This window comes from Stenella coeruleoalba, assembly GCF_951394435.1.
Source record: "Stenella coeruleoalba genome assembly, chromosome: 4".
NCBI classification, from domain to species: Eukaryota; Metazoa; Chordata; class Mammalia; order Artiodactyla; family Delphinidae; genus Stenella; species Stenella coeruleoalba.
This window is the reverse complement of record NC_137149.1, coordinates 113,460,251-113,474,073: the sequence shown is the minus strand read 5'-3', so window position 1 is coordinate 113,474,073 and position 13,823 is coordinate 113,460,251. Positions and strand designations below refer to the sequence as shown.

Sequence of the window (13,823 nt, the reverse complement as noted above, 5' to 3'; positions counted from 1 at the left end):
TTTCAAACATTATGGGCTTGTCATGATGTAAAGGGAATACTTTATTTTGAGTTGCCCTGGAAGGCAGGGCTGACAGTAGTTAGTAGAAATCACAGAGAGACAACTCTGTTTATTAGAATGATGACATTTCTAACTCTAAGAGCTTTCCAACAACAGAATGAGCTGGCTTTATGTAAAGGGGTCCATGTTTTTGAAGATGATCAAGCAGAAACTGGTCAAAATTTGATGGAGGTGTTTTGGAGAGGAATAAGTATTAAATGGAGGCATGGACCAGATGAACTCTAAGACTTTGTCCAAACTTCTCTTGTGAGTCTATTTGCAATACACCAAACCTCTTATTTATCTTTTAGTTTAGTGTCATGAGCCCTAAATGGTTAATGTCACTTCCAATTCAATAGATCAATAGGATATTGATTGCTCCCTTCTTTCCTAGCAACGAAGACAAAGTCCAGGACAACCCAAATTTGCAGAGATGGAAAAAACTTTGTGAGCGGGTTCATTAGGTATAATATTTAGCAAAAAGTGATTCACTTCCTCATTTGATCCCTAAACCCATGTATTCTGAGTATGGCAGAAACATAAAGCATGGTAACTTCTTCTCAAATGGCTTGAAAGCTTCAAATGTCAGTAGCATTCATTTCTGTCTTTGTATTTAAACGTAATGATTTATGCTTCTGAAACCCTGTCTGACTGCATTCCTTATTTCAAGCTTTGTTATTGTTAATGAGTGCACTTTGAGCATCAGCCCACCTGTGCATTCATGGCAATTAGTGTCACACCTTAAGAACTGGTCCTGTGGGGCTTCCCTGGTGGCGCAGTGGTTGAGAGTCTGTCTGCCGATGCAGGGGACACGGGTTTGTGCCCCGGTCCGGGAAGATCCCACATGCCGCGGAGCGGCTAGGCCCGTGAGCCATGGCCGCTGAGCCTGTGCGTCCGGAGCCTGTGCTCCGCAACGGGAGAGGCCACAACAGTGAGAGGCCTGCATACCGCAAAAAAAAAAAAAAAAAAAAAAAAAACTAGTCCTGTGAGTGGGGAAAGAATGAATGTCCACTGAAAACGATCAAAGAACAATAAAGTTTTACAGCTAAATATCACATATTAGTGGATGAGAAATTCAAGCCCAGAGAGATTAAATGACTTGCCACAGTCACATGGCCAGTGGGAAAGTTGAGCACTTTCTTTCTTTTGTCCCTGACTCACTGATGCAATTACATGCTGTTTTCTTGGCTAGATACTCTTTTTCTTTTCCTAGCAAGTAGAATGTTTCTATACTAGTCACTCTTATGTCTTTATTTACAGCCTGATTAACATGTGGCTTGAGAAGCAGGTATTTGAGTAGGATTCCAAACTAGTATTTTCCTTATCTGTATCTTTAGTTTGGTAGGCAGGAATTCTAAGGGCTCCTTTGTTCTTAATTCTGGATTGCTCTTGGGTCTCTGCAGTGCTGCGTATGATGCTGCTCTTGACAGAAATGTGGCCATTAAGAAGCTCAGCAGACCCTTTCAGAACCAAACGCATGCCAAGAGAGCTTACCGGGAGCTGGTCCTCATGAAGTGTGTGAACCATAAAAATGTGAGTTCTTATTTTAAAGCTCTGGTGGTAGGAGGTGGTGAGATTGGGGAAAGAAGATCAGTATGCCAACTTGAGTGGGAAAAACTTTCTTTACTTTGCAATTTTTGCCCCTTAAGATTGTTTATCCTGCCCATATGCTACATTTGCTTTCATTGTGCTCATGGTAGCTTTCTTCTCAAAAATCATCTGAAAATCATATGGCATGGAGGGGATGAATCTGATAGATATTTCCCTGTTAAGAAATTAACCGTATTTGGTTATCTTGCTCCAAATTAACCAGAGAACTTCATGCATTTCCAAAATAAATTTAAAAAAAATACCCAAACAAACCAAAACCAAACCAAAAATATCTTAAAGAACAATATGCTATGTTTCTTTATAAAAATTTAAATTTAATTATTAACAGGTGAAGATTTTTATCTCCTTTTACTTTTAGCTATAGTCTGGCAGTGTCCTCCAACTGTTCAGTGTACACACTGTGCTTTGGCACCTTGCTTTTCGTAGGGTTGGGCAAACGTGCAGGGACATATCTGCAGTGTACTTCAGAACAGCCTTCTCAAGAACATTTCACGGAACTCAGTAGGGAACGCCATTACAGGGCTTTCTTCACTTCAGAATATAATCTTCTTCAAACACTGGCAAAGGCCTCTAGAATTCTTTCTGTGCTCCTGTTCTTCTTAGTAAGGATAAATGGGAGATAATTCTTATTTTAATAAAGACAATCAATAAATAAATTATAATAAATATTTTATATATAATTTATTACATACAAACATATAATAAAAATAAATTATTATAGAACTATAATAACTCCTTATAAAGTTTTTCTTGAGTATGAAAATCACAGAATACATGAAATTATCAGTGAAGTTTTATAAACAGGTGAAGTTGTCATAAGGTACTAAGTAGAAGCAAATGTATGAGTGTTTAGTTGAAAGATATTTAAAATAAAAATATGTGGATTTAGGCCCAATGACAGTGTTTCTTTTTCCTCCTATTACTCTACTCCAATGACTTTTTAGTTCAGTCATTTGACAGTTAAATGAATACAGTGTTCCAGGTATAGATCTAGATGCTCTAGGTGCTAAACATACAGCAGTGAAGATAAGAGAGACAAATCCCTGCCCATGCGATGCTCATGTTCTACTGGGAAGAGAAAGGCAGTCTACAAAATAAGTAGGTCAATGTTTAGAATGTCAGATAGTAATAAGTGCTACCAAGGAAAACAAAACGAAGAAGAAAGATAAAAAATACTGGTCAGTGCAGAGTGGGTAGGGTTACTTTTTTAAATAGGTTTAGCAGGAAAGGCCTCACTCAGAAAGAGAAATTTTATGAAGTATGTACCCATCTCTGATTTGGCCAGGCAAGGAACATGATACTTCTAGAAAGGAATATAGAAATGTTAGAAATGATGATTCCTAAGAAAGATCATTCTGCTAAAGCACTTTGTTCTTTCAGTACGTGAAATAAAGGCAGGAGCAAGATTAACCACATGACCAATGCAATCTATTTTTATGATAGCAAAGAGGATGAGAAATACCATAGGCAATGGAAGATGGATGGACACAAGCAATGAAACAACTGCATGGGAAGTTTTAATAGTTTTTTGTTTTTATATATTGAATATTTATATTTCCCTTATCCTCCCTCCAGTCCCTAAAATACAATAAATACATTGTGGAGAAATTCCCACTTACTTTGCCAATTTGAGGGAATCCTACTCCCCATTCTTGACTGGAATATGGGGGTTCACATTTATGTTACCTAAAAAGGATTTCCAAATTGAAATAATATTTTGTAAATGGCATCCTACCTGCTATGTGTGTATGTGCATATGTTTGTGTATGTACATATGTTTGTATGCATGTATGTATATAAATCTAGGGAAATAAATTTCTGGAACTTGTTAACAGAAAGGAAATTCACTGACAGCCAAATGCAAATTCCACGTTGTTGCTTGTAATACTAACTACAAGCAGTCAATGAAGAACGCTGGAAATGCTGTGGAAAGTAATGTAAAATAGTGAAGCAACCCCAATTAAGTTTTTAATAATAAAGAAGACAATCCATTTAGAAAATGAACACAATTCTAGGAAGTGATAGCTGTTATGATTGTGGGGCCATGACAGATGTTGATTCACATCTGTGCGTTTTAATGGGTTGGAATAAAAAAAAGGAACTGCATCAGATTCCTGCCTGAAAATGTTTGAACTAAAATGGAAATACCTGTGATGGTCTGTTTCTAAAGATAAGATTTTTGATTGGTTATTAATAGGAGTTAGGATTTATAAGGGATCAAAGAAAGAACAGAGGAGAAATACTCAGAGGAAAATCAAAGACAATGAAGGTGTTAAAACAAGGTCATAGAAAAGGGGAATACAAGAATATATAGTGGGGAATTTACTTTTTAAAATAATAAACCTTGACTTATTTAACATTGTAATGCTATTTTCTAGATTAATTTAGATTACCTAGATTATTTATTCACCAGATAATATGGATTAGCATTTTTCCATCTTTAAGGGTTGTTTGTACGTGTTGTGTGTGTGTGTCCCACACACAGTCTCTGATGTTTTTGTTTGAACAAATATCAAAATGAATTACTTTCTACGAATAAGTATTATAAAAACAGGCTCACAGTTCCAATGAGAACTGTAGACATTTTTCAATACACACCATAACTAAGTATACAGAATAGCAAAGCACTTTAATCACAAGTTTTAAAAATATTTTGAGGGATTTCCCTGGTGGTCCAGTGGTTAAGACTCCATGCTCCCCGAGTAGGGGGCCTGGGTTTGATCCCTGGTCAGGGAACTAGATCCCACGTGCTGCAACTAAGACCTGGCACAGCCAAATAAGTAAATATTTTATAAAAATATTTTGAAACAGTTTTATTTCCATATGCATATTCCATGCTGCAAGGTTGCTTCAGAAGAGATAATCTTGTGTTTTTTGATATGTTATAACAATTACCCTGTATGTGTATATATATATATATATATATATATATATATATATATATATATGAAAGTATTGGATAGTGTTGTGATTGTTTTTCTCAGTAATTCCTCAATAATTGGAAACTACTGAAGGCCTAAAGCATTCCTTAGATTGACTGCATTTCTCCGATGTTGAAAATCATTTTGTTTTGTTTATTACTTCGTGTTTCTATACCACTTATGAACTTTATTGAAATTCATTAGTTCATGTTTTAAAGATGTACACATCTTAAATTTGTTTTTGTGAATGGTTGCATCCATCCAATGAGTAGAGGTCTGTTATCTATATTTTTTATTTTTATTTCCCACTGGCACTTTAGTACAGAATATTTAGCTGAAAGACAATTTTGAGTTATTTATGTATGTAATCTATTTGCATAAAACAAAGGTTTTTTCCTTTTAACATTTACTTATGCTAGAAGGTAAACTTCTTTACTACCTAATATATAAAATAACTAAAGCAGGAAACAAAAAAGTTAAAAAATCATTTTTATAACTTAAAATACATTTGCCATTAAATTCATCATTGATATCATCCAAGATATACCTTTCCCCACACATACCATTGGAGCATTAGTTTAAATAATATTTGAGTGTGAAATAGAAGAAAAAAAACTAAAGTAACAACACAAAAAAATCTTGACTTAGAATACCTCCTTAACATAGAACATCTCCTTGACTTAAACACCACCTTTTCATTTAGAGGAAGACATAGCCTTGCTAAGTCTTGCTGGTTATTTCACTGCTGCCTTACTTTTCTTACATGGCTTTTCCTCTTTTTTGTTTAGTTACGTTACAACCCTATATTTACTAAGGAGAATCACACTCTAAAGCAATATCACAATCATATATCTTTTGTGACTCTTTTCTCTGCCTAAGAATTTGAGCTTTTTAATTGCATTTTAACCTGAAGACAGATTACATGTCCTTTCTGAATACGTTTTTGAATGTTCTATGAGACAGTTCTAGAAAATTTTTCCGACTTTTCTATATCCACCATAGCACTAATATGTGACTTTAAGTTGGAATAAGTGCTGTTTAAATATGCTTTTTAAATAATTAATTTTCTCCCCTTTTCTTTCTCTCCTTCTTCTGTCCCTTCCACTGTCTCTTCTCCAGATTATTAGTTTATTAAATGTCTTCACACCCCAGAAAACGCTGGAGGAGTTCCAAGATGTGTAAGTAACAAAACTCATGAAGGAAGGGGGAGCATAACATTCAAATAACTCAAGTGATATTAACAAAAATCAGATGAATGAAATCCCTTGTAGAGATCAAAGGGAGGTAAGAACTGGCGGCAAATGAAAGGGATCCAGTGACAGGAGAGAAGTTTCTGTTTCTGCCGCTTCTTCCTGGAAAGACACTTCTGCTACTTTCTGGCCTTATGGCTCTTTGTGCTTTGTTGCCCCATGTTCTTTAGTTCAGTCAGAATCAGGGAAGACTTACTAGTTATTCTATATTTTTACTTATTTTTAATTTATTCTGTGAACTTTCTAGAATGAGTCAATTCACTTTGAGAAATATTAATGACGGACACAATAAAAAATCATCCTTAATCTTTCTTTCTATTTTTGTGGTACCTTTGATTTTGTGCAAAAAAACCTTCCAGAAGTATAATGACAATAAGCAGAGGAGAGGAAGTGACTCCTAGCACGTTGTCTTATTTAACACAGATACCTTGCGTTTAATGGAAGATGCTATTCTGAATTTTTTTTCTTATTTGTAATCATAATACACGGGAAAGAGTTCAGGGAATTCAGGGAAAAATGAGAATAAGATGAAGGTACAAAATATATGGATAGGAACCACACACTAATAAATGCTACTTCTATTAGCATCTTTGTGGCAGAGTTACCATGGCTAACATGCATGCAATACTTGGAGGTTTTTCATATACTTAATTCAGTCAAAAGTTGAGCTGGGAAGTTCGGAAACTTATAGATTTAGGAGAGGATCCTGACTTGTTTGAGGGACTTCACATGTCTTGTGATTTGGAACTTACAATGTGGATTTACCTTGCAGTTACTTAGTAATGGAACTGATGGATGCCAACTTGTGTCAGGTGATTCAGATGGAGTTAGACCACGAGCGAATGTCTTACCTGCTATACCAAATGTTGTGTGGCATCAAGCACCTTCACTCTGCTGGAATTATTCATAGGGTAAGAATACTTAGTCCAGAATTATAATGAAGATGCTTGTGGAGAAGAGAAAGAGCAACTGTAGGTTATTTTCTTTATGTAGGGGAGCTTGGTTAAATATAATGTACTTCATTTATTTTACTATAGAATTAGCACATAGTTCACTAATGTGTAGGAGGAGACTTTAGCACACTGTAGTTGGTTTTGTTTAACATTTTGTTTCAGCTCATTGAGAGTCAGCTTCCAAGGCTTCTCAGAAATTCTGACTGGCAGAGTCATATGTGCAGCTGAAACAAGGCAGTTCATTTCCAATGTTTCTGGTCACATAAAGACAGCAGCCCTGATCTGCTCTTCTGTCTGGCCTAGAAATGAAGTATAAACTAAAAGGTTTATGTTGCCATAAGGAGAAACCTAACATGACAATAAATGATGTTTTTTTTCTAAAAACCTCTTTCCAAGATGAGACTAAATTGTAAAAATGATACAATTCTCTTCTGGGTTTAAAAAAGTTTCTGAGGATGTTAAAACAAAGAAATCCCAAAACTAATTGTAAACTTCTTTTGGGAAGTACTCTTTTGCTTTACATAGGGCTCTACAGTCAATGGCAGGCGGGCACCCATCAGTGCTATTGCAAGACTGCCATGTTGATTGAGTAGATGGAAATCACATGTTCCATTTGATGCTAGCTTTTAATATCTTCTCTTGTTCCTATTGTCAGGACTTGAAACCAAGTAACATTGTAGTCAAGTCTGATTGTACATTGAAAATCCTAGACTTTGGACTGGCCAGGACAGCAGGCACAAGCTTCATGATGACTCCTTATGTGGTGACACGTTATTACAGGGCCCCCGAGGTTATTCTGGGAATGGGCTACAAGGAGAACGGTAAGGATGCTTCTGAGTACCAGCCAAAGAAACTGTGAAGAAAATGAGTACGTGTTTTAGATAGCCAAGAGTAATGTTCTCTCTCATGTATATGAACTTTTTAAAAAATAAGGCTGCCAGCTTTCATATTCAGAGGTTTTTTAAAAAATATTACTACGAAGAACCACTCATTAAACATGTAAAGGATGTTTCTGAGAAGTAAGCTTGGTTAGAAGAACACTGAAATGTCATAGCTAAAAAGAATTGTAAATGGAGTCTGATTAAACAGTCAAGTGGATACTGATTAACATACATGCTATAGATATTGAGAAAAATTGCTATTTAGGTGGCAGCTCAGCTCAAAGTGAGTATAAACAGGAAGAAATCTATCTACTGCATTTAGCCATTTGGCTTTATGTCACTTCTTAGATTGATGGCTCTAGTCTTAGGAAAAGACAAATAAAAAGATACCACAAATCCTTGGAGCAAGAATATTCACAAATGCTCAATGCACAGTCAATTTAGAATAATCCAAATTGTTCAAGTTGGATAAGAATTTCTTTAATACTTTAAAGTGTTCCATAAGTAATAGTTAAGGTAGCAATTGCCTAGTAAGTTTTTATAAATCCTAAAACCATAGAGAGAGAAAAGTATTAAATTTTACGCTATTGATTTTATGAAGAAAATCTAGTATTCATGAACACTTTAAAAGAAAAGGTAGAATCTTCAAAATGTAGTCCAATTTGATTTTATTAAAATGAAGGATTTATAAAAATACTTATTAGAAAGCATTGCAATATATTATTTTGAAAAGAATATCTCTAATAAGTAATGAAGTGTATTAAAAAACACATCCACTATATTTAGGAATTAAACTTGTCTTAAATTAGAATTGTATATATGCACTCAGTGTACCTTTCATACTAATTTTGATATTCTATTCTATTTAGTTCCTGGCAATCTATAAGTTTTATAGAAATAATTATCATTGTATTTTTATGTATAGGTGCTACAGAGTACTTTTATGAAAATTCCCTGGCCACCAAAGTTTTAAAAAATTTCTTTGTGCCCTTCCAGATTAGAAGAGAGCCAATACTTTTGTGCATTTGTGCAGAGGAAGGGAAAGGGTTCTTAGGAAGGTCAGGTTTATTTTGTTGGACAATGGCAGAATTCTAATCCATTTTGACTTGGAAGAGGAAAATCTAGTCCTCTTCCCAAGGCAATACCACACCTAACTTATTTGGAAAAGAAGATAGTTGTATACATTCTTCATAAGTTATTTTTAAAAAATCAAAGTGGGAACAAATTAAAAAATTCAAGAAATCAAGAATCTACAAGAATCTGGGGGGGAGGGTGTTCTGAATTTGCTCATGGATTTTCAGACCTTTGCTGTACAGATGGCATGTGATCTCATCCCTTGTTCTTCCCTCACTAGAAAGGATTGCAAGTTCCTGCCTTAGTTTTTTGGCTTCTCCTGATCCATGCAGAAAGCACACCTAGCACCCTTGTGCTGCTCTCACCTCTATACCGGATAAAGGTTATCATGCAGAGGAACCTGCTTGCTCTGACAACAGGCATGCCCAGCTACCCTGTGCACCGAACCCTGCCTTCCTTCCCCAAGGAGCATTTTAGCCTAATGTTTCTGCCCCAGAGTTCCCTTTGTCCTTACTAAAAAGCGAGTTGGAAGAGGGTAAAGATGAGTAAGAGAAGGTGAAGCCTGTTTTGTTAACAAGTATGACAATTGAGGAACATATGTGTGTAACAACTTTTTAACACTTTAATAATACTTTATTTATGTCATGACTCCTTTATACATGTGCAAATTATTTATGCATCTTTTTCTTGAAATATTTCAAGAAATATTTCTTGAAATATTTCAAACAGAAACAAAAACTGGTATTTATTTACAAGAATAACTTCTGAAGGAAAAACTAAGTCTTGAATACCAGGGATTCCAATATTTCTGCCTAAACCATGGTTCCAGCCATTTCCTAGTTTCTTGGATTTGGTTGCATGTACCTTATTTTGGACCAAGAAAAAGGGAGTCTCTAGTTGCCCTATTCTGTGTAACTGAATAGAATAGAAAATGGAAACAGCCATCCCTAAGGGTCTATTAAGATTATTTTCTCTGCATCCAGCAAATGACATCGAAAACCCTTTGGTGGCTTTTAGCTGTCACCTGGCATGGAGATACTTTTGATTAAGCTGCTGCTTTTCCATGCTACCATTTTATGGCACTAAAGGGCAACCTAAGGCACTCATAAAGTAACTTTAAAAATTAATTTGAGTTCTTATACTAGATGTTGTTTATGTGATATTATATTTCTGGTTTTAACTCACCTTTTTGGCCAACTTTTGGTGGGAGACAAAATTTGTACCTTCTAATCAAATGCTTCTTTTTCTTTCTCCTTCAGAGATCAATTATCTTAGTTAACTTTACTTTCCTCCCTTTTCTTCACTTCCCTCTCTCTTATTCTAGTGGATATATGGTCTGTGGGATGCATTATGGGAGAAATGGTTCGCCACAAAATCCTCTTTCCAGGAAGGGACTGTATCCTTGTACCTTTTTGCTGCAGCCTTACCTGTTTTGTTCTCTCTCCCTTTAAACACATAATGATTTTGCCAGGAGAGTAAAGATAGAAGCAAAAAGTTGGGTAAGTGGTATAACTGTGACTAAAAAAAAAGTGATTATTTCTCTAATCTGACCAGTACTGAAGACTACATACCTCAATGGTTTGTTTTAATTAAATTTTCAATGGGTTTTTTTCTTCTTAAACTTTCTTATCTGTAACTCAAAATAGCAGTAACTATTTGCAAGTATTATCCATCTCCCTTCTAAAACCATTTTATGCTGCAACAAATTTAGGCATAATTATTTCTCTACTTGCTGACATCTTAAGCTTCTGTCCACGCCTTTATTGATTTGAATTACTCTTGACACTATATCCAGTCTTAAATAGTTTAATATAGGACATCTTCCTTCAAACAAGAACTTCCACATTTAAAAATCATAATTATTATTCAAATTGCAGGAGGTCAGGTGGGTTTAAAATAGGCTTGCCTCATCTGACTTAGAGATGTGACTTAGACATGCTTTTCCAATGAAATTTAGAATTAAAGAAATGAAATATACAATGTGAGAAGTATAGTCAATTAAAAAAAAAAAGCAAGTTGATTTGTGTTCTACCACTTAGTCTTCTACTAGATTCCATCAGAAATTTCTTGAACAGGTATCTCTGATTTGGAATTATTAAAAGAGCTGGTATATTTCTGAAAGGATCAAAAGTTCACTCTTTAACAAAGGCACATATATGTGTTTATAATATATCAATAAGAAAGCTTACATATTAAAGAAAAAATATTTTTATAAATACAGAAATACCCTGTTAAACACAATTGTGCAAATCTAAGTACAACAGCTGAGAACTTTAACAATGATAATGCAAGAGTGAGTTCAATATATTTATTACATTGGAAGGTTTTTAGAAATTGGCAGTAAACATGTGATCCATAACTATTAAGTATTGTATTTGACTAATAAGAAAGCTCTATTAAGAACTCTTATAATGTAAGAAAGATTATTATTGTTATTTAGTAAGAATAGAAGAAAAGAGCAATGATAAAAAAAATCTGACAATAAAAAGTTGATGCCACAATGACCATGCATTTAATGTAGGCATTTGTTTATTCTGCTGTATATGAATAAGATATTCTCTAAATTCCAATAGTAATATAATAGTAATGACATCTTCTACAACTATACTATCCAATAGGTAGCCACTAGCCACATTAGCTCTTGAAATATGGTTAGTCTGAATTCAGAGGTGTTATATGTGCAAAATGCCTACTGGATTTTGAAGATATAAAAAGAAAACATGTAAAATATCTCAATTTTTATATTGATTATGTATTTAAATGATAATATTTCATTTTACTTTAAATTAGTTATTGAATTTATTTTGAGGATCAATTACATACAAATCAACTACATACAAAGTTCGTTTGAACAATATTGTAATTCACATTCGTATGTATTGATTTCATACAAAAGTAGGAATTTGTGTGTGTGTGCATGTGTGTGTGCTTTTGTCTTTGGGGTACAGTACATTTCAGATTGAAAAAACCCAGAACTTCTCAATCAATTCCCAAAGACAAAATGTTACAAAATATCTCATTCCCGTGTGACATTGTTGTTACAGTCACTTGATTCCCATGTAGCATGGTTCTCTGAGATCTAATTTAGCTATTCAGGCATTTATCAGGGTTCTTTTTCTCTTATTTTAGCAGTATTAAATTTAAAAGCCAATAAAATTAGGAAAAATTAAAACACTTTTGAACCCAAAATACCCTTCAGATAAACAAGCAAAGATAATAGCACCATATTGATAATTCTACATTCTTCCAGAAATTGTTCTCTTGGAGGTCAGTTTTTCCTTTTATCCTAGTTTATTTTTTAGAAAAATGTTTAGAACTTTTAAGTAAATTGTGCAAATTTCAATACATAAAATATATATCCTTGATAAATATGGTTCTAGAAATTAAATAAACCCCAATACACAAAATGTAGATTGTGATAAGGGTTTGTATTCTGTATTCCTTTATCTCCTGTGATGATTATGTAAACTACTGGTATCCGATAGCCTAGTGCCATATATTGCTGGCCTATAAGTCAGTGGGGAAGTTACATAAAGTCATTATAGTGGAAAATATCTTGCTTAAGTTAAATTTTACTTAAATATGGGTAAATAACTTTCAGATGAGATGCATTGGAATTCATTTTGCCTATAATTAAAATTATAATTTAATGTCTTAGTCATGACTATATTTAAAAATTAAACTAAACCATAGAAATCCCTATTAAACAATGGATTACATGTACTATATGTTTTTGAGTGGAATTGTTTCATTAATTTTTATATGAAGTTATTATCATTTTGTGATTAGAGCTTACTACCAATAATAAAGGGATCAGAGCATTGAAGCAACTTCACTAGGCCATGATGATCAGACACAAGTTTGGGGGCTGATGGAGCTTATTTATAGGGAGAAGAATCATACCAATATTTTAACATATTGAAATGATTCCAGCATTTACTGGAAGTAATATCAGATTTTAGTATATGCTAGTTTATACCTTGACTACTTCCAAAATTCTTCAGAGACTTAAAAAAACAATCTAAGTGAATAATTCACTTAGAATTATTCAGAGTAATTTCTGTTGAATTTCTCTGAAGCTGAAAAATGATGTTATAATACTCTATCATCATAATCAACATTATTCCTCTCTCTGAACAGAACTTTTTAATGCTCTTTTTTTAAAATCTGGACCCTAAGTAAAAGTAGTAAAACACCTTGAAAAATTGGGAAAATCTTATGAAATTATCATTGACGACCAAAGTTTTAGCTATTTTCCTCTGTTAAAATTGTATTTAACATTTTGGATTTTGAGAAACATTGTGTGGGTTTCTTGACTATTGATACGATCCAGATGGTATCACAAGGTAGTTTCTTGATGACTAAAAGTGTTGGAACCTACATACATACATATTTACTTTTTGATTTATTAGTTTGCTAGCTTTTTTAATATCCAAAGGAACCTTTATAAAGTGTTTGTTTTTCTTGTGTAAAGAGTTTCTTAATTATATAAACATATACTATTATACACTCAATTTTCATTATGGTTTTATGATTAAAACCTATTTCATAGCATATATGCTGACAAAATATATAGTATCATTAATAATTCTTGGGCCCATGATGAATTTCAAGCCAGAGAACAATGAATATGCCAGGTCCATTATTTTATTTACATAGTCCAATGATCATATAAGAGGCATCAGTGACTTTATATTTCATTAAGATTTTGGTTTTTTAAATAATAACTTACAGTAAAGCAGTTTTATGATACTTCCTTAGAAGTTTTTTTTTGTTTTTTGTTTTTTTAAAGGACTATCTAGTTCCTGACTCCTTCCATCCACCCCACAACCCAACCAGGGCATGCTGTTTTCTTGATTACTGAAGTCTCATATAATACCAGTATAGTTTTCATATAATACCAGTTCTTTCCTTAAGCCTGCTTCTTTCAAATATATTTTTCTACCTTATGTTTTCCATTCTACTTCAAATGGTAGCACCTTTTTTGAGCAAGGTCTGTGATATTCCTTTATTTTGAGTTCTGGCCAAAGTTCTCTGGACCTGGGAAATGTTAAAAATAGGCACACCATATTCATTTGAAACTTCTGGACCTCA

General features: G+C 33.8%; 1 protein-coding gene across 6 annotated transcripts in view; it reads left to right on the top strand.

Moving 5' to 3' along the window:
• The window catches only part of MAPK10 (mitogen-activated protein kinase 10), a 617,840-nt gene that overhangs the window by 527,325 nt on the left and 76,692 nt on the right, over positions 1–13,823 (top strand). For 5 of the 6 annotated variants that reach the window (XM_079919605.1, XM_079919601.1, XM_079919604.1 and 2 more), the window contains 5 exons: positions 1,443–1,572; positions 5,691–5,749; positions 6,594–6,732; positions 7,430–7,595; positions 10,054–10,125. In XM_079919605.1, the coding sequence (XP_079775731.1) occupies positions 1,443–1,572; positions 5,691–5,749; positions 6,594–6,732; positions 7,430–7,595; positions 10,054–10,125 (566 nt within the window). The remainder of the gene's footprint in view (positions 1–1,442; positions 1,573–5,690; positions 5,750–6,593; positions 6,733–7,429; positions 7,596–10,053; positions 10,126–13,823) is intronic. The other variant, XM_079919603.1, reaches the window with a different exon arrangement.